Raw genomic sequence first — 19,314 nt, forward strand, 5'->3', positions numbered from 1 at the left:
GGGGCCCTAGAAAGCTCTGGAGTCTCTGGGAGCAGAGCCGTAGGAGGCTCGGGAGATGGAGCCGTAGGAGGCTCTGGAGGCAGAGCCGTAGGAGGCTCGGGGAGAAGGGCCGTAGAAGGCTCGAGAGGCTTGAGGGGCAGAGCCCTGAAAGGCTTGAGGGGCTTGAGAAGCTGGAGGGGCGGAGCCCTGGAAGGCTTGAGAATTGGAGCTCTGGGAAGCTCGGAGGGCGGAGCTCTGGGAAGCTCGGAGGGCGGAGCTCTGGGAAGCTCAGGAAGCTCGGAAGGCAGAGCTCTGGAAAGCTCGGAAGGAGGAGCCCTGGGAGGCTCGAGGGGTGCTGGCTCTTGGACAGTCATGGCTACTGGCGCTGGCTCTTGGACGGTCATGGCTACTGGCACTGGGACGGACAAGACCACAGGCGCTGGCTCAGGGACGGTCGAGGCTACAGGCGCTGGCTCAGGGGCGGTCGAGGCTACAGGCGCCGGCTCGCTGACGTCGGAGGCGACAGGCGCCGGCTCGCTGACGTCGGAGGCTACAGGCGCCGGCTCGCTGACGTCGGAGGCTACAGGCGCCGGCTCGCTGACGTCGGAGGCTACAGGCGCCGGCTCGCTGACGTCGGAGGCTACAGGCGCCGGCTCGCTGACGTCGGAGGCTACAGGCGCCGGCTCGCTGACTGTGGCAGGCGTGGGCTCCGGCTCGCTGGCCGTGGCAGGCATGGGCTCCGGCTCGCTGGCCGTGGCAGGCGTGGGCTCCGGCTCGCTGGCCGCGGCAGGCGGAGACTGGGGAGCAGAAGCCTTTCCTCTTCTCCTCCTCCGCCGGGCAGACGAAGCTGGCAACGCTGGCTCGTTGGTCGTGGCAGGCACAGAAAGCCCAGAGGCGGAAACCGGGATTGAGAGAGGTGGTTCCCGGCGGCGAGTTCTCTCAAGACTAGACTCACATATTCCCTCCACGTGAGGTCTCCGGAGTTCGGCAATTCCCACAGCTGGTATGTTGGTAGCCCGAGCTGGTAGATGGTCTTCAGGGATGTGTCGTCGAAGCCGGTGTGGATGGCAACAGCGGAAAAGAAGTGGGAGTACTCACGGATGGTCAAATCAGCCTGGGTCAGTTCCATAAAGTAAGCTGCTAGATCCATATTTGGTGGTCGATCGTTCTGTTATGAACGGAGGCAGCAAAGGCAGACGAGGAGAGTGGGTCTAAATGCAAGCTTACTTTATTTGGAACAGATAAATCAATAAACACAAAGAAAAACCCTCAATGGGGAAATAAACACAAGACTGAGAAAACGGGCAGGGGACACATACCAGGCTAACAACATTCAACGATCGACAGCGACTGAACAAACAGACAGGGTTTAAATACGTAGACAGAGGACAAAGGGGCCAATGAACAAACAGAACTCAAACAAGATAACAAGGGGATGAACAGAAACCAATGGCAAATAAACGAGGGCAGGTGAAAACAATGAACTGAGAACACGAACGCTAACAGGGAGACTGTGGAGCTACACAAGGGACAAAAGTGAAAACTACGGAATAACAAAAGTGACAAAAATGGTAAACAAAGGGGCAACAGTGAAACATGACGAGGTAACCCTAACAGATAGGAGGTACAGTAGTTGATTTGTATATCCTCTTCAAACTCTTGTGCAATTTGTTACTCCAAAATTTGAAAGCTAACCTTACACACATACAGTGACCTAATTGCCAAAACAAAAGAAAAAAAATGGTCTCATTTTACAGAACCATCCCAAATAAAATCATCATAATAAATAAGATTCCAATAATTAATAAGTAATATTGTATATTTTTATATTCTTATGATGAAGATAATTAAAAAATAAAAATATTTGTTTTAGTTGCCTGAATTTTGTAAGCATTTAATTCTGTTTTTGTTTGCTTCTTGCAAAAATCTTATTTCATTCCACTAGCTAGCAGCAAGTACTAGAAAAAAATATTTTTCTATAATATTTCTATAACCTTCTGTCACAATATACAGATCTGAATTGTGGGTGGCGCAATCAGAGATCTCATCAAAAAATCCTCCATGTGGAGCAATGACAGCTTTGCAGATTGTTGTCATTCCAGCTGTCAGTTTGTCCAGATACTCACGTGACATTTCACCCCACACTTCCTGTAGCACTTGCCATAGATGTGTCTGTCTTGTCGGACACTTCTCACACACCTTACAGTCTAGCTGATCCCACAAAAGCTCAATGGGGTTAAGATCCATAACACTCTTTTCCAGTTATCTGTTGTCCAATGTCTGTTTCTTTGCCCATTCTAACCTTTTCTTTTTGTTTTTCTGTTTCAAAAGTGGCTTTTTCTTTGCAATTCTTCCCATAAGGCTGCACCCCTGAGTCTTCTCTTTACTGTTGTACATGAAACTGGTGTTGAGCGGGTAGAATTCAATGAAGCTGTCAGCTGAGGACATGTGAGGCGTCTATTTCTCAAACTAGAAACTCTGATGTACTTATCCTCTTGTTTAGTTGTACATCTGAACTTCCACAATCTCTTTCTGTCCTTGTTAGAGCCAGTTGTCCTTTGTCTTTGAACACTATAGTGTACACCTTTGAATGAAATCTTCAGTTTTGTTTTACAATTTCAAGCTATATTTCATAGCCTTCATTCCTCAAAACAATGATTGACTGATGAGTTTCTAGAGAAAACTGTTTGTTTTTTTGCCATAATTGACCTAATATTGACCTCAAGACATGCCAGTCTATTGCAACTCAAAAACAAACAAAAATACAACGTTAAGCTTCTTTTAATGAACCAAATATCTTTCAACTGTGTTTGATATAATGGCAAGTGATTTTCTAGAACCAAATTAGCAATTTAGCATGATTACTCAAGGATAAGGTGTTGGAGTGATGGCTGCTGGAAATGGGGCTTCTCTAGATTTGATCAAAAATTTAAGTTTTCAAATAGTAATGGTGCTGTTTTTTTACATCAGTAATGTCCTGACTATTCTTTGTGATCAGTTGAATGCCACTTTGGTGAATGAAAGTACCAATTTCCTTCCGACTTTTGGCTACCAGTGTATGTATTCAGACCCTTAACTCAGTACTTAGTTGAAGCACCTTTGGCAGTGATCACAGCCTCAAGTCTTTTTGGGTATGATGCGACCAGCTTTGCACACCTGGATTTGGGTATTTTCTGCCATTCTTCTCTGCAGATGCTCACAAGCCCTCTCAGGTTGAATGGGGACCATCGGTGGACAGCCATTTTCAGGTCTCTCCAGAGATATTCGATTAGGTTCAAGTCCGGCCTCAGGCTGGGCCAGTCAAGGACATTCATACAGTTCTGCCTAAGCCACACTTGCGCTGTCTTGGGTGTGTGATTCGGGTCATTGTCCTGTTGGAACGTGAACCTTTGGCACAGTCTGAGGTCCTGAGTGGTCTGGGCCAGGTTTTCATTAAGGATATCTCTGTATTCTGCTGCATTCAGCTTTCCTTCAACCCTGACCAGTCCCCCAGTTGCTGCAGCTGAAAAACACCCCCACCTCTCTTACATTTTTTACATTCAGCCAAACATTTTTGCAGCCTTCCCCAGATCTGTGGCTCAACACAATCCTGTCCTGCAGGCAGTTCCTTTGACCTCATGGCTTGGTTTTTGCTCTGATATAAATTTTCAGCTTCGAGAATTTATATAAACAGTTGTGTTCCTTTCCAAATCATGTCCAATTAATTGAATTTGCCACAGGTGGTCTCCAATCAAAGGTGAAGAAACATCTCAAAGATGATCAAGAGAAATGGGATGCACCTGAACTCAATTTCAAGTGTCATAGCAAAGGGTCTGAATACTTATGTCAATGTGATATTTCAGTTTTTCCTTTTTAATACATTTGCAAAGTTATCAAAAATCTGGGGTTTGCTTTGTCTTATGGGGTATGGAGTGTAGATTGATGTAAAACAAAATAAACTTTAGCACAAGGCTGCAACATAATAAAATGTGAAAAGAACAAAGGGTTCAAATACTTTCTGAATGCACTGTATATCTGAGATATAAAACTGGATTATTTTAACAAGCAAGCTCACAGACAAGTAAAAAATTGCTAATTTGGATGAAAACAGCCTAAGGTAAGAGCTGATATAGAGTTCTGTAGCAGACATGAGACGTTTGTCTTTGTTGTCTTACAGACATTATATTTCACTTCTTGATTCTTTTGATAATCATTCGAACTGTGGTGTTAGGCCGACAAAATAAGCTGTACACTCACATTCCTGAGAATAAGTGCTGTCATTTGATAAATTACTTGTCTATTTTTGTGCTGTGAAAAACGTTTATATTCGTTCGCATATTTCTACATCGTCACCTCTAGGTGGTGCTCATTTGCGACGCAAAGTTTTTAAGTCTTGATTTTGTTATTTTATCTAACATAAATGCAAAAGTGATGGTATTCTTTGAAAACTTCAGATTCTAAGCTTTCAAATGATACCAAAAATGAGTAACAATGTATCAGGTGACTTTTACAATTTAAGGGTAAACTCATGTATACTTTGGGTGTCCGCGTTGCGGATCCCTCCATGCACAGCATGTGTGATGCAAATTGCGTCACAAGACTTGACAGCACGCTGCCTAGATTTTCTTGACTCGTGCACACGGTCCTCATCTGTGCACATTGACAACTAAAAGCGTCACAAAGTAATTGTAGTTCAAAACACATTCCTATTCGTTCACGGTCAGAAAAGTATACTGAGAAAGGCAACGCAATCCGATCCGGAATGTAGAAAAATGAAGTATACCAGGGTCTTTATCATAAACATTGTTCCCAACCCACGGAACTGCCGGTGAGTCCACAGAGTTCAAGGGGATATGAAACCCCAAAAACATTTCTTTCTTTGTCCTTCTTTCTTCAAAAGGAAGATTAAATTTAAAAGATATAGCTGGAAAAAATAAAGGTCAAACAGAACACAAAACCCTTAGTTTTAGAGTTAACGTGAAGCAAAAATGTATGATTTTAACTGAGATCTATTATATATTAATGCTTTAAAGACAACTGATAAAAACATCAAAATTATTTAATTACTATTACCATTGCACATACCAATGGTTAAGGTAATTTTTTCCCCCACACTGTATTGGATTACCTGGATATTTATCAATCGCCAAAACAAAATCCAAACAAAATAAAAGACTGAACAATGTTTTATTTTTCCACATTCCATTCAATGATAGACAGACATTTTAATTAGCAACACTAGTAAAAAAAAGATGCATAATCTTTCAATATATAAAAAAAAGTAGTATGTTCTCACAGGGCAAGAAAAGCATTGTTCAAATCTTGATTTACTATACAGTCACAGACATATTTGGTCATAAAGAGAAGAGTGAATTAAGCAGCTATGTTGGAATACAGTGATCGCAAAACATTTGACTGAACAACAGAATGACATGCCAGTCAATATTTTATCAAACAGAAACAGAACAACAGACTGACCCAACTCAATTAACATTTTTTTTTAAAACACAGTAGCAAGTCAACAAACAATCATCCTTCACGCGCAAGACAAGTGGCCAATTATATTCACTGCTGATTAATAAATAAATAAATAAATACACCCCAAAAATAGACACCCAGAACACAAGTTAAGACTTGATTGAATGCTTGAAAATTTGATTGATCTCCTACATTTTAGAAAGTGTTATAAAACTGTCAGTTAAAATTTGGGATCACTTAGATAATTTTTCACAGCAGGAAGTCTGAGATTTAAGGTAAACGTCCCACATAATGTGTGATCCCACAATCCTGCAGGTTAAAAAAAACAAAACATTGCTGCATAAGATAAAAAATAATAATATTTGCATAGATTGATTGTGTAATTGTGTTATGTATACATCAATTGTAGGTTCTAAAATGATTTTTTCCTTTCTTAACTACACTTCAACACAATCAAATGAAGTTTAGTTTTAAAAATCCATATTAACTACAACCACATGTTTTTTAACAAGCACCACTTCCAACTAATGAAATCCCCATAGCCAGAACTTTATTTATATTTAAATAAATATGTTTGTATTCAAATAACCAAATAAATTAAATGACAAATTTAATCTCTTCTCTAAAATGTATCTTCTCTGGGATTAAAATGGAAGCCACATTCTTTAGTACACACAATCATTCACCCACCTTTGGTGAAGTTATGCTGTTCACAAACCTATTTACAATCCTTCAGACTGTGTAAAATAGACAAGTTAGGGGACTGACCAATATATACTCTGTATACATTGTAAAAACAGATAATGACAATAATCGTTTAAAAAATATATAAAAGACAAGTACAATGTGTGTGAAAGTGTAAAAATATAAAATCATCTTCATTTCATCTTCTTGATTGGAATTAAATCACCTATTTCAAAAATTTGATAAACACATGTAACTTGCAGTCATTTGCATCACTAGCAATTATCAAAGAACATTTAAAGCAAAGAAACTACATAATGCAAGTATAGCTTGTGCAGGTCTAATCCGCAACCAGTTAATAACTTTGACTTAAGTCAAAGGGTGCACTTACTTTTTCCACAGCACTGTAAAGGTTTAATGGGATGTGTTCAATAAAGACATAAAAGATTATAATTGTTTGTGTGTTGCAGCTAATTCCAAAGGGTTCACATACTTTTTCTTGCCACTGTAAGTAAGCCATTTGTAGGTTGATTTCCCTGTTATGTGTAAACACTGTGTCTCTGTACTGCTTTCGAAACATTGACTCAACCAATGGCATGAGTTTAGGGCAAGACTATCTGTTTTTCAGACCAATGGTAGATGGGGGAAGTGTTCAAGAAAACATTTTGAAAGCAGTAATAATATTCGCAATACTTTACACATACAAATTCTAAAATATAAACTCAAAACCAAAAATTAAGCAGCAGTGATGAGATAACTGCAAAAAAAACAACAACAACAAAAAAAAGTTTGATTGTGGAGAACTAAAACATTTCAGGCATTTTTCTGTCTGGAAAGCAATGGCAAATGATAAAAACAAATGTTGTCTGTTATTATAAAAGCTTTCAACATTTCTTATTTTATCACATTAAGACCATGTAGGACTAAGGCACAATTCTTAGCAAGAACTTTGGAATAGCAAAAAAGAAAAAACTAGATGAAAGATTTTAAACACCTTTCATCCGGGAATTGTAAAGACACAATCAATAGATAAACAAAACAAAACACAAAACTTGATGAAAGATTTTAAACACCTTTCATCCGGGAATTGTAAAGACACAATCAATAGATAAACAAAACAAAACACAAAACTTGATGAAAGATTTTAAACACCTTTCATCCGGGAATTGTAAAGACACAATCAATAGATAAACAAAACAAAACACAAAACTTGATGAAAGATTTTAAACACCTTTCATCCGGGAATTGTAAAGACACAATCAATAGATAAACAAAACAAAACACAAAACTTGATGAAAGATTTTAAACACCTTTCATCCAGGAATTGTAAAGACACAATCAATAGATAAACAAAACAAAACACAAAACTTGATGAAAGATTTTAAACACCTTTCATCCAGGAATTGTAAAGACACAATCAATAGATCACAAGTCCTCTGTTCAAAACAAACAAAACAAAAACTAATTCAGGAAAAAAACAAGATTCCAATTATTTAAAAAACAAATCCTCTGCCAAGATTTCAATTATTTTACAATTCAATGTCTTCAGGGAACTGTAACAATAAAATGAACAGAGCAGAAGCCCTATGAGCAAACAGGCCAAACATTTCTCTTAATCAAGTAACATAAGCAAGAACAGCGATTTCACTTTTAAAACTGAACAAGAAAACTACACATTCCCAGTGCAAAAGAAGTCAACTCGCAGCACAGTGAATCACACTAAGTTCTATGTTATTTTAAAATATCCTGAGAGAGCTGGTTGGGGATTCCTTTAGATTTATATTGCACTTTTGCTGTGAAGCTTAAGGATAAAGTTGAAAATCACTCACTGAGTCCTAAATGCTCCTGTCTAAAACACTGAGAACATGAGCCAGTATGTAATGACAAAAGAAGATGCGACTGCGGCTGTTGCATGGTTCAGCTCAGCTGCAGGCGGTAAGTCCTGATTTCCATGGGTTTAAGGCTGATCATCTGCTGGTCTGACTCACTTTTGTGTATGTGCATCAAAGACAGTGAGGCAGGAGTGATGCTTCTCACATTCAGATCTGTTAGGAGCGTCTGTATATGAATCTACACACACACACACACACACACACACACACACACACACACACACACACACACACACACACACACACACACACACACACGGTGCATGTTAATTAGTGCTTTTCCATTGCAACAACGTGCAAACATGCATTGAGTAACAGCCATGGAATTGGATATTTCACTTGTGAAACGTGTGATGAACGGCATAACTGACACTCTGAAAGCTTTTATTTGCGAGTGTGAGGTGAAGCCTGTCATCAAAGTGGAAAGTAATCCTATTTAATAAACTTATGCGACTCCGTCTGTGAATACCTTCTTTCAATATTTACATGAACATGTTAAAGTTCATGGGTGGAATTTTTTTAGGTTAAATACAGAGGACCCAGATACCCTTCTCTATAGTATACTGTTTTTAGCATACTATATAGTAGGGAAGTATGCATATTTGGATGCAGTCTGTGATTCTGTGACACCATCAAAACATTGCTCTATTTGTTTGAGCATTCCAACCAGCTCATCATAGCAACATTAGCTCAAACAATGGCATGAATTTGGGGCAGAACTATGTGTTTGTCCGACCAGTAATCGAATTAACACGTCATTACTTTGATTACAAATGTTAATCGATTGACAGGCCTAGTTCTATACTTATACCTTTTTCCATCCCAGCCTAATACGCAGAGCCATCTATACAGTGGCAAGAAAAAGTATGTGAACCCTTTGTAATTAGCTGGTTTTCTGCATTAATTGTTCAAAAAATGTGATTTCATCTTCATCAGTCACAAGCATAGACAAAGCACAATGTGCTTAAGCTAACAACACACAAACAATTATAATCTTTCATGTCTTTACTGAACACATCCCATAAAACATTAATTGTGCTGTGGAAAAAGTTAAAGAACCCCTAGTCTAAATACATCAATAAAATCTAATAAGAGTCAGGAGTTGGGAAACCTGGCATCCAATTCATGAAACGAGATTGGGGGTGTGGGTTAGAGCTACTTTGACTTATAAAAAGCACTCAAACATTTTTGAGTTTGCAATTCACAAGAAGCATCTGCTGATGTGGACCATGCCTTGCAAAAAAGTGATCTCAGAAAGACCTACAATCAAGAATTGTTGCTTGACATAAAACTGGAAAGGGGTTACAAAGTTATCTCGAAGAGCTTAGATATTCATCTGTCCACAGTCCACAGGCAGGGTGTCCATGGCAGGACACCACGAAATAAGCCACTGCTTTCCAACAAAAACTATGCTGTGCACCTAAAATTGGCCAAAGACCACCTTGACACTCCACCACGCTCCTGGGAATATGTTTTGTGTACTGTTGAAACTAAGGTTGAATCGTTTGGGAGGAACACGCAGCAATACGTATGGCAAAAAAGCGCACCGCATACCAACATGAAAACTTCATCCCAACTGTTAAGTACAAAGGAGGGAACATCGTAATTCGGGGCTGCTTTGCTGCAACAGGCCTGGACCGCCTGCCTTTATCAATGGAAAAATAAATTCCCAAGTTTATCAAGATATCCTACATGATAATGTCAGGGTGGATGTGCACCAGCTGAAGCTCAGTAGAAGTTGGGCGATACAGCAGGACAATGACCCTAAACATCGAAGTAAATCCACAACAGAATGGCTCAAAAGTTATTGTGTCCCAGTCAGAGCCCAGAACTTAACTCAATAGAGATGCTGTATAGACATCCTAAAACTATGGCTGAGCTGAAGCAATTCTGTAGGGAAGAATGGTCCAAAATTCCTTCGGAACGTTGTGCAGGTCTAATCCGCAGCTACCAGAAACACTTGGTTGAGGTTATTGCTGTTATTAATTATTAATAAAGTTATTAATAACTAGTTATTAAGCCCAAGGGTTCACTTACTTTTTCCACAGTACTGTAAAGGTTTAATGGGATGTGTTCAATAAAGACATAAAAGATTATAATTGTTTGTGTGTTGCAGAAAACCAGCTAATTCCAAAGGGTTCACATACTTTTTCTTGCCACTGTAAGTAAGCCATTTGTAGGTTGATTTCCCTGTTATGTGTAAACACTGTGTCTCTGTACTGCTTTCGAAACATTGACTCAACCAAAGGCATGAGTTTAGGGCAAGACTACAGTCAGGTCCATAAATATTGGGACATCGACACAATTCTAATCTTTTTGGCTCTATACACCACCACAATGGATTTGAAATGAAATGAACACATCTTGTTCATTTCATTTCAAATCCATTGTGGTGGTGTATAGAGCCAAAAACATTAGAATTGTGTCGATGTCCCAATATTTATGGACCTGACTGTATCTGTTTTTCAGACCAATGGAAGATGGGGAAGTATTCGAGAAAACTTTTTGAAAGCAGTAATAATATTTGCAATCCTTTACACATACAAATTCTAAAATATAAACTCAAAACCAAAAATTAAGTGATTGCTTTTGTTGCGTGTGTGTGTGTGTGTGTGTGTGTGTTTGTGTGGGCCACCGCTGATCTGTCTTTACCTTGCCACGTGTGGTGGTACACAGTAGGCCAGTGTTCCGATTGGAGAAGCCACAGTCAAAGCCTTTCCTGTGCAGTATCAAAGCTGCTTGCTCGGATGGACCGCCCCCTTCCTCCTGTGAGAGAAGTGAGACAGAGCCTTAGGCCACGTAAACACATCACTGTTTCTTCTCAACACTCAAAGACTGGGCCAATTATGGAGTGCTGCCTTTTACTCATCAGCTGCAGCTCAGCAGCACAGGGCTGAGAAAGTATCTCCCATAACAGTGCGAAGCAACATGCTTTCAAATAACCTAACAGAAAGACTTGCTCCTCCAGATTTCACAGAACAAAAAGTCTGGATTCTGACTCAACATTCTGTCAGCATACTTAATAAACCTGAATCTCATCAAGCTCATCTACGTTTAAATGTGCACTTGCCTATCCATACAATTTTCTTTCCACGATTAGGATACAAATTGGTGTCCCATTACTATATAAATAAAACGACACACAACCCAAGTTCTTTTCGAGTGGAAATTATTCTATATGCTAGATGAACTATTAAGGTTATTCACCATCTCAACTGTATTCAACAATTACATTTACATTTACATTTACGATACAATTTAATTCGATTCCGATTCATTTTGGTGTGTTTCAGTACTAATGTACATTTTGCTTCCAACTAAAATTGTAAATCAGGGGTTTTCAAAGTCTTAAGACAGTGAGACAGTGTTTCATTTAATATTTAGTCTATTCAGTTTAAGTACATTCATACATATGAATTATGCGATCTGAGGAGCGTTTGAACAGTGGTGAAACATTCTCTTAATGTGTTACATTTATACGTGCAGTCAGAGTGCGCTTTCACACTGTTATGAGAGAAAAGGTGGATCTGAAGCCATTGACTTTCCCTTGGGAGTTTAGGTAAAAGATGCCGATGTTTACACTGTATGGCTTTGAAGTAAGTCTGGAGCAGCAAAAATAGTTAAAAGTGCTGCAAGCGATTTTAGCAGTTCTGAAATGAGCTTTATTAAGATCAACATCGAGCAGAAGTGGTTGTCAAAATAGCACCCTTAACTGTTATGAACAACATGGCATACAAAAGGCATTAAGTGTCAATAATTTGCAGAAACGACAACAGAGACGCATTTTTGTTTGCTGTTACAGAGTCATGCGGTCACAGAGACCGGTGAGATATCTCACAATATTTATTTCAATGATATCTTTTGCATACTTTTCCATAAAAATAAATAAATAATTGCATTCAGATCCTTTAACCTTGTGTAAATTGTTATGTGAAAATATATCTTTATGCCAATTTCTAGCCCTTACGTGCACCAGTTATCAAACAATGAACTCTATTAAGAAAAAATAAATGTTAGATCCACGTCTAGATTTTATTCATCTAGTAAGACCTAAATAATAAATGAGATATAGTCAAATGTCAAAACACCTCCTTATTCCACTAAAGTACAGCAGAACACTACACTCTGCCCATTTACTTGAAGTTATACTTAGCACTGTCATAGTGTTACTATAAATATCCATCACAAAATAAATCATGGTGCTCAAACATCCTCCTTGACTGGGGATTTGCCACACCACCACAGAATATGTATTTCCTTATTGTCTGCTTTTTAATAATTTACTAGTGGCTGACCAATATGGGTATTTTAATGTCCGATGCCGATATCCATAGAGCAGGGTGGCCGATACAATGCCAATATATCACGCAGTTTAATATAGTAAATAACGTAAACATAAAATTACTAAAAACAAAAAAGAATAAACTCTTATTTAGCAATATATTTACTAAATTTGACACTAAACTTTAACTTTGTAAAAAAAAAAATATATAATTTTGTGGGATGGGGGGCGTGGTCATGAGTCGGTCTTTGGGGGAGAAAGAGCGGTAAGCCTCGTCACCTGGTTCACAATTATCCCTAACACCTGTTTCTCGTTGTAGTGATGTGGAGGGAGACCAAAAAGGGACGCAATGCTATCTCCAAACTCTACTTGAATCAAATGTGAGTAAAGTCCCAGTGGGCTTCATGTGAGGGTTGTTATTGTTGTGGCGCGCTTTTCAATTGAGTGACTTTAACACAGAATTTATTTTTTTGTGTCCAGCTGCACTATTTTAAATTGTTTTACTATGTAAACAGCGCTAGACGCTAGATGTCTTTGAGCATTGTGTGACATCTGGCTGTTTTTTAGCATCTCATGCAGGAACGCCACATTTTTATAATGCCATTCGAGACAAAAGAACTTTATCTTTTAAAAATGCCTGCATTATGTTTCATTTGTTGCGTCTAGCTTTTTTTTACACAACAACGAATTTGATCTGAACGACCCCTTAAGAGGTTCCACTTCAGATAGGATGCTGCCTTAAGGCCCTTTACAAAACACGTTCTTTCATTCAAGAACAGCTAGATGGCAGGACGTAACAGAATGAAGCCGTCTCAAGGGGCGCATTTTTAAATGCTGAACTTTTAACTTGACACTGCATCTTAGAAATGTTTAAAAATTCATTCATGAGACTCTGATGAAAACAGTGAGACACACTGCAATGGTCAAAGACATACATCTAACACATTTTTAAATAGACCAACAATTATCAAATACAATGCGTTTTGGGTCCCCTTTAGAAGGTAGCCACCTAAGCAGATAGCGAGGCAGCTGAATAGGGTTTTAAACAGATCCAATACATAGCCAAAACCAAATAATTCAAATAGCAATAAGCATTGTTCTGTGTCTTTATTACTTGAGTGAAATATTCAATAAGTATTTAAATCACAGCCTCCCATCCTCTAATCCTGAAATCTGTTTTGAGCATTTCTACTTTTATCCTGTCAAGTGTTAAAATATTACTGCTCAGCCATGGGAAATGGGACATTGAAATATCAATTGGAAGGTCAATATAATTTATGGCCATCTTAGGAACTGAGCCAGCATTCCTCTGCTCCCCATTATGACCAAAACAGCTTTCTGCTTCCTATTTCAGATCCTCCATCAGAAGCGAACATAACAGAGACATACCTTAGACTGGATGGCACGCAGGTTGACCAGGTGAATGTCGCAGGGGAAGGAGGCGCTCAGAGGATTGTAGGGGGTCAAGAATAGAGCGGCTGAGTCTAGACTGGTTGCCATGGAGATGAGGGGGTGGTTGAGGTACATGAAAGACATGTGACTTAGCATAGATGGGTAGCTATATGGGGCATTCTCCTCTTTCTGGCCCTAAGAAAGACAAATGATAGACATTGTCAGCAAGTATACATGACACAATGCGTAATCGAATATTTGAAGGAAGGACTTCAACTGAGGAAGTGTAAATACATACACATCAGTCTTTCGGAAACATCCATGCGTAAATGCCAATTGTGGTCTGATTAATTTGCATGCAAATTGTATTATCTAGGTGTGTAAAAAAAAGTTTTTTTAACGATTTCAGTCAATCACTTGACATTTTATATAAGACTAATTTTAGTTTTTGTACTACTCAAATTAAGCTTTTACAGTGCATTTAAACATACTGAGCTCATTTGCATTGTTCTGAGGCACAAAACTGTAAGTGCGTCCCAAACTGTACACTTCTGCACTACTCTACATAATTCTGTAGTGTAATTTGTGCGAGTAGTATGTTAACATTGAAAATGCAACAAAAAGAAGTGTACTACAATTATCCCGAAGATGCACTTCTTCAACCGTGTGAAATGTTGGACACTTCATGTACTCCGCAATCGCAGTTTGCCATCTGTAGAGGAAGGGGCGTAGTTACCTGGCTGCATTACTGGTATGACAAAACAATTGTAAATAATGGAGAATATAGCAACTGGAGAAACATTAGTGAAGACAGCCACATCAAAATGTGAGTTGAACACTACTGCTTTAACACCACCACTTGCATTGTGTGAATATGTACATTGTTTGAGATACAAGTTTTGAATTGAAGTGGGCTAATGCACTAAAGCTAGCAGCAACACACCGCATGCGTTTGAAATGTCAATTCCATCAGCTGTTTAATGACGTAAGCTTAATCTCGATTCATCGCAGGTTTTTAAAGTGTTGAAATTTGACACTATATATACACACGTCTTTTTTCCTGTCAAAATGCATTTAGTTTCTTAGAAAAGAAAAAATATGTAACAATAATGTTTATTAACATTTTCCAAAAAAATCCTTTCACAGTATAAAGCTAGAAATGCTCTAAAAATAGCACCAATTCAAGTCAAGTGGGATGTTGACTAATTGAAAGAACTAGTCCCCATAGGTTTCATATTAGATGCAATAGGCATTAAATCTCTTAAGCCCTCATCCTCCACAATATTAATCTGCCAGTAGACTGAGGCCATCAACGTTGCTACAGCAATCGTGAAGCTGCATTCACATGATTCGCGTCAGGGCGTCAAGCAGCACTTTCAACTCCACATGAAAAGCACTGCAGAGAACGGCCAAGTTCGGCAAGGCATACTACCCATTCTACTCTTACTGCTTCTGCAATATCTTTGTATGGCAAAAATGGCAAGAGTAGTATGGTAGTATGCCATTCCGTCCAACGTCTTTTTCTACTTATAGCGCTGACACTGCCCATGCAATATAATGATATTTCATCCAAATTTTCCAGTAACCATTAGCTGACGCTTGAAAAATCAGCGGCAACTGGGTCAAAATGTGTCATTTTTAACTTTAAGCAATGCGTCGACACATGTCAATGGGTCCAACAAGCCTACCACAGCAGTCCCTCATCAGTGCCATGTATCGAGCGTTTGGCTTTTAGGTGATAGTTAAGACTAGAGGTCGAGTGATATATCGGTTTTGCCGATTAATCGGCACGATAACAACTATTTCTGCAAATATAGTTTTTCCCCAGTGAAATAAAACTATCACTTCACTGATGCCTTGTTGTGTTTGTTTTGACACATGAGACAACACTGTGCATGGAGTGAAACACTTTAGAGGTTGATTTAAAAATGTATAACAAAGATATGTATACAGTACACTACAGTACACATTGTCATGTCAATATAGATGCTGCATTAGTAGAGAACAACTGTATGTTTGCCGACAAGGCTGAGAGGACGCTAACATTAAAGCTAACCTCAAGCAGTTAGAACAATGTGACAAAAATACACACAAGTCCTACCCAAATGTTTAAATGTCACGATTGTTACCATCTATTTGCATTAATTTATATCCAGCTGGTCACATTTATGCATTCTTTAGCCAGTTAAGTTGCATATCTAAAGCTAGTGATGTGACAAAGCAAATTAATATCTTCATGCAGCCGAGAGAAACATATAAACCAATCAGAAACACATCTGATTTCAATGAAAAAATGTTATCCTCACTGTAATACGATGACTTCAGATCGATCAAATTCTTGCGCTACAAAAGGCTAAACAAAGTACAACAAATACAGTTTAACTGAAAGCAGGTGTCTCAAAATGCTTTTAAAGTTCATTTTAATTAGACATATCATCTAAATAAAAACAGCACTCCTGCAGGAGTCACTGAATAAACAAAAGCAAAGGAAAACAAAGACGTTCATCTAGCGCACGTTTACACAGATAAAGCAAATGGATGGTTGCGAAAACGTTCGGTGTGAACAGCCCCTTACAGTTGGTGGAGGCCTTTGGCTGTCTTGCTCTCTTATAAGCATTTCTCAGATTAAGCAAGGAGTTGTTTAAATGCTTTATCAGGAAATATGTTCAACTTGGAAATGTGTGTCTGTCTCAAGATTCTCGCATTCAGTTTCATTCTGTTGTTCCGTCTGTTTGAACAGCCCCTGGCCTGGACTCATAATCAGAGCCGCTTCACCACCGAGTTCAGCCGAATACCACTGCTGTCTGTGAATATTGTTACTCTACATACAACTGTACTGAATAAAAAAAAAAAAAAAGTGGTTTTTCGCTGTTATTATGAAGCTTGAGTCTGGAGTAGGAATCAGTGCAAGTGTAACACCATGTGACTGTCTATTAAAGTGCCCCCATTTTACTTTTGAATTAACAGTTGAGAATATGGACCAAGTAAAACTTTATTTTTGTAATAAAGTTCAGCACTATTTTACTTTGAGTGTTATTTTTTCATTCAGTATCAATTTTAAAAACTATCGCTTGATTAATCGGTTATCGGCAGGTACAACCCAACTTAGTTATCAGTATTGGTAAAATACACTATCGGTCAACCTCTAGTTAAGACTTGACGTGCTTCTGTGGTAATTAAATTCCACCTTACCTTAAAGGCCACAAAGTTGACTGTTTTTTTGCCTAAGCAGATGATGACCAATGTGGTCAAGCTAGTTTTAGGAACATGGTAGACAGTTTTTTTTTAATTTGCTGGTTAAAAATGGTCTACCAGCTCTAACCAGGTTGACCAAGATTGTCTACCAGGTCGAATCCAGGTGGTAGTTCACCTAATCGATCAGCTAAACCACCTTTGAACAGCAAATGGATAAGCAATAAAAAAAACAGGTGTTTAATGTCCAGAGACATCTGGTTATCACTCTTAAGGAGAGTGGTCAAAGTGGTAATGTGGAACATGAATTCAAAAGCAAGTATAAACAAAATTATGTTTAATGCAACAATATTCCAAAATGTAAAAAAACTATAGTAAACAGTCAATGCGATATTCAGGCAATATTCCCCGATGTATGGTGTTTCTTTAGCTCAATCATTTCTCCATTCTAATTACCTCCTCCGCAGAGCTCCTCTTTTCCAACAGTAGGCGGAAGGAGTTAGCAGTGATTTTATTGTCCAGCACTCCCTGACCTAAACCTCGATTATCATCCTGATTCAGTCTGCGGTCCATAATCACCTCTAGCTGACCTGTGGAATCAACATAATTGAGATTCATAAGCATATCTCATACAGTATAATTAGGCTAATGGACTATAGCTGGCAGAAACATTTATATTGCTATTATAATGAATACATTTAATAAAAATTATTGAATGTTAGTGTGTTAATCATGTTATAGTTGCTGCATAATAGAGTTTACATGTGTGTTCAAACAGAAATCAAATTCTTAAAGGTGCAGTGTGTGGGGGTCTGTGTAGCTCAGTGAGTACTGGCGCTGACTACCACCCCTGGAGTTGTGAGCTCGAATTCAGGGCGTGCTGAGTAACTCCAGCCAGGTCTCCTAAGCAACCAAATTGGCCCGGTTGCTAGGAAGGGTTGAGTCACATGGGGTAACCTCCTCGTAGTCATGATTAGTGGTTCACACTCTCAGTGGGGCGCGTGGTAAGTTCACATGCTGTGAGTCTCTGTGGTGTCATGCAAAGGGAGCCATGTGATCAGATGCGTGAATTGATGGTTTCAGAAGCGGAGGCAACTGAGACATGTTCTCCGCCACCCGGATTGAGGTGAGTAACCGCGCCACCACGAGGACCTACTAAGAAGTGGGAATTGGGCTTTCCAAATTGGGAGAAAAGGGGATAAAATGAATTTTTTTCAAAAAAGGTGGTGTATAATTTTTTCAGTGTTAAAACACTTGCTTCTAACCCAGAGACAACTATAGGCAAGCCATTTGTATGTAGACTTTTCCAAAGAATGTAAATACTGTGAAGAATTACTGACTTTATTAGTACTTGAAAATTGCTGTAGATATATAAGTGCTTTGAAGTAATCGTAAAGTGCACCGTAATGCGTTTTCACTTTCACATGAAAAATGTGAAAGTGAAAGAAGAGATTTATGGTAAAAAGAAAAAAAAAGGACTTAAATGTTGATCTGTTTCTAACCCACGCTTAATATATCGCTTCTGAAGTTTTTAATTTAACCACTGGACTTTTATGCTGCTTTTATGTGATCTTTGGAGCTTCAAAGTTCTGGCAGCTGTTCATTGCATTAAAAAAAACCTATATTTAAAAAAATATTAGTTTGTGTTCAGCAGAAGAAAGAAAGTCATACACATTTGGGATGGCATGAGGGTGAGTAAATGATGAGAGAATTTAAATTTTTGGGTGAACTACCCCTTTAAGAACTAAGACTCATCGTTATCTGGAAACGCTGCCCTGTTTGTTTGAGCAATCTGACATGTCAACTTCTGGCTCAACCAATGGCTTGCATTTGGGTCGTGACTACTAAGTAATAGCAGACACATTTTGGGGTGGAAGGGGTGTTAGGAATTCTTGGGAAACCAGAAATGTACAAAAAAAAATGTAAGTGTAATTTCTAGCACCACCAAGTGGAATTGCAAAAAAAAAATAAAAAATTAATAATAGTTTTAAACAGTATTTTGAACATTCCCCCTGTCTGCCGTTAATCACACAAATAAGACAGTCCTGCCCCAAACTAACACCACTGGCAATTCACTGGCGTGTCTGGCTGGATGGGCTGTAAAAAAACAACTGAGCAATTTTTATAGTACAAGAGTTTTTACTTTTTTTGATGAAATCAACATAAGAATAGTCATAATAGCTCTGAATAATAGGCTGGGATAGGAGAAAGTATTTCAATTAGGGGTGGGTGATATGACCAAAGTCTTATTTCATGATACGAGTAATTTTATTTCACAATAATGATATTTATCATGATTTAGTAAAAATGTTCTAGATAATCTATAAAAATTGATTTATATAGAAAATAACCATATTGTAATGCCTATTTATGGAAGTCAGTGAATTAAATACTTTATCAATTAAAACTACTATATTTATAAATAAATATATATCA

General features: G+C 38.5%; 1 protein-coding gene across 1 annotated transcript in view; it reads right to left on the reverse strand.

Annotated features, from left to right (window-relative positions):
• Nucleotides 1–5,140: 5,140 nt before the first annotated feature.
• LOC127627908 (alpha-mannosidase 2-like) overlaps nucleotides 5,141–19,314 on the reverse strand; it is a 79,848-nt gene continuing 65,674 nt past the window's right edge. Inside the window, exons 19-22 of the mRNA XM_052104522.1 lie at nucleotides 17,335–17,468; nucleotides 13,684–13,881; nucleotides 10,665–10,778; nucleotides 5,141–8,190 (exon numbers count right to left, since the gene is read on the reverse strand). Coding sequence (XP_051960482.1) covers nucleotides 8,038–8,190; nucleotides 10,665–10,778; nucleotides 13,684–13,881; nucleotides 17,335–17,468 — 599 coding nt within the window. The 3' untranslated portion in view covers nucleotides 5,141–8,037. The remainder of the gene's footprint in view (nucleotides 8,191–10,664; nucleotides 10,779–13,683; nucleotides 13,882–17,334; nucleotides 17,469–19,314) is intronic.

This window comes from Xyrauchen texanus, chromosome 3 (genome assembly GCF_025860055.1).
Source record: "Xyrauchen texanus isolate HMW12.3.18 chromosome 3, RBS_HiC_50CHRs, whole genome shotgun sequence".
Classification (NCBI taxonomy): domain Eukaryota; kingdom Metazoa; phylum Chordata; class Actinopteri; order Cypriniformes; family Catostomidae; genus Xyrauchen; species Xyrauchen texanus.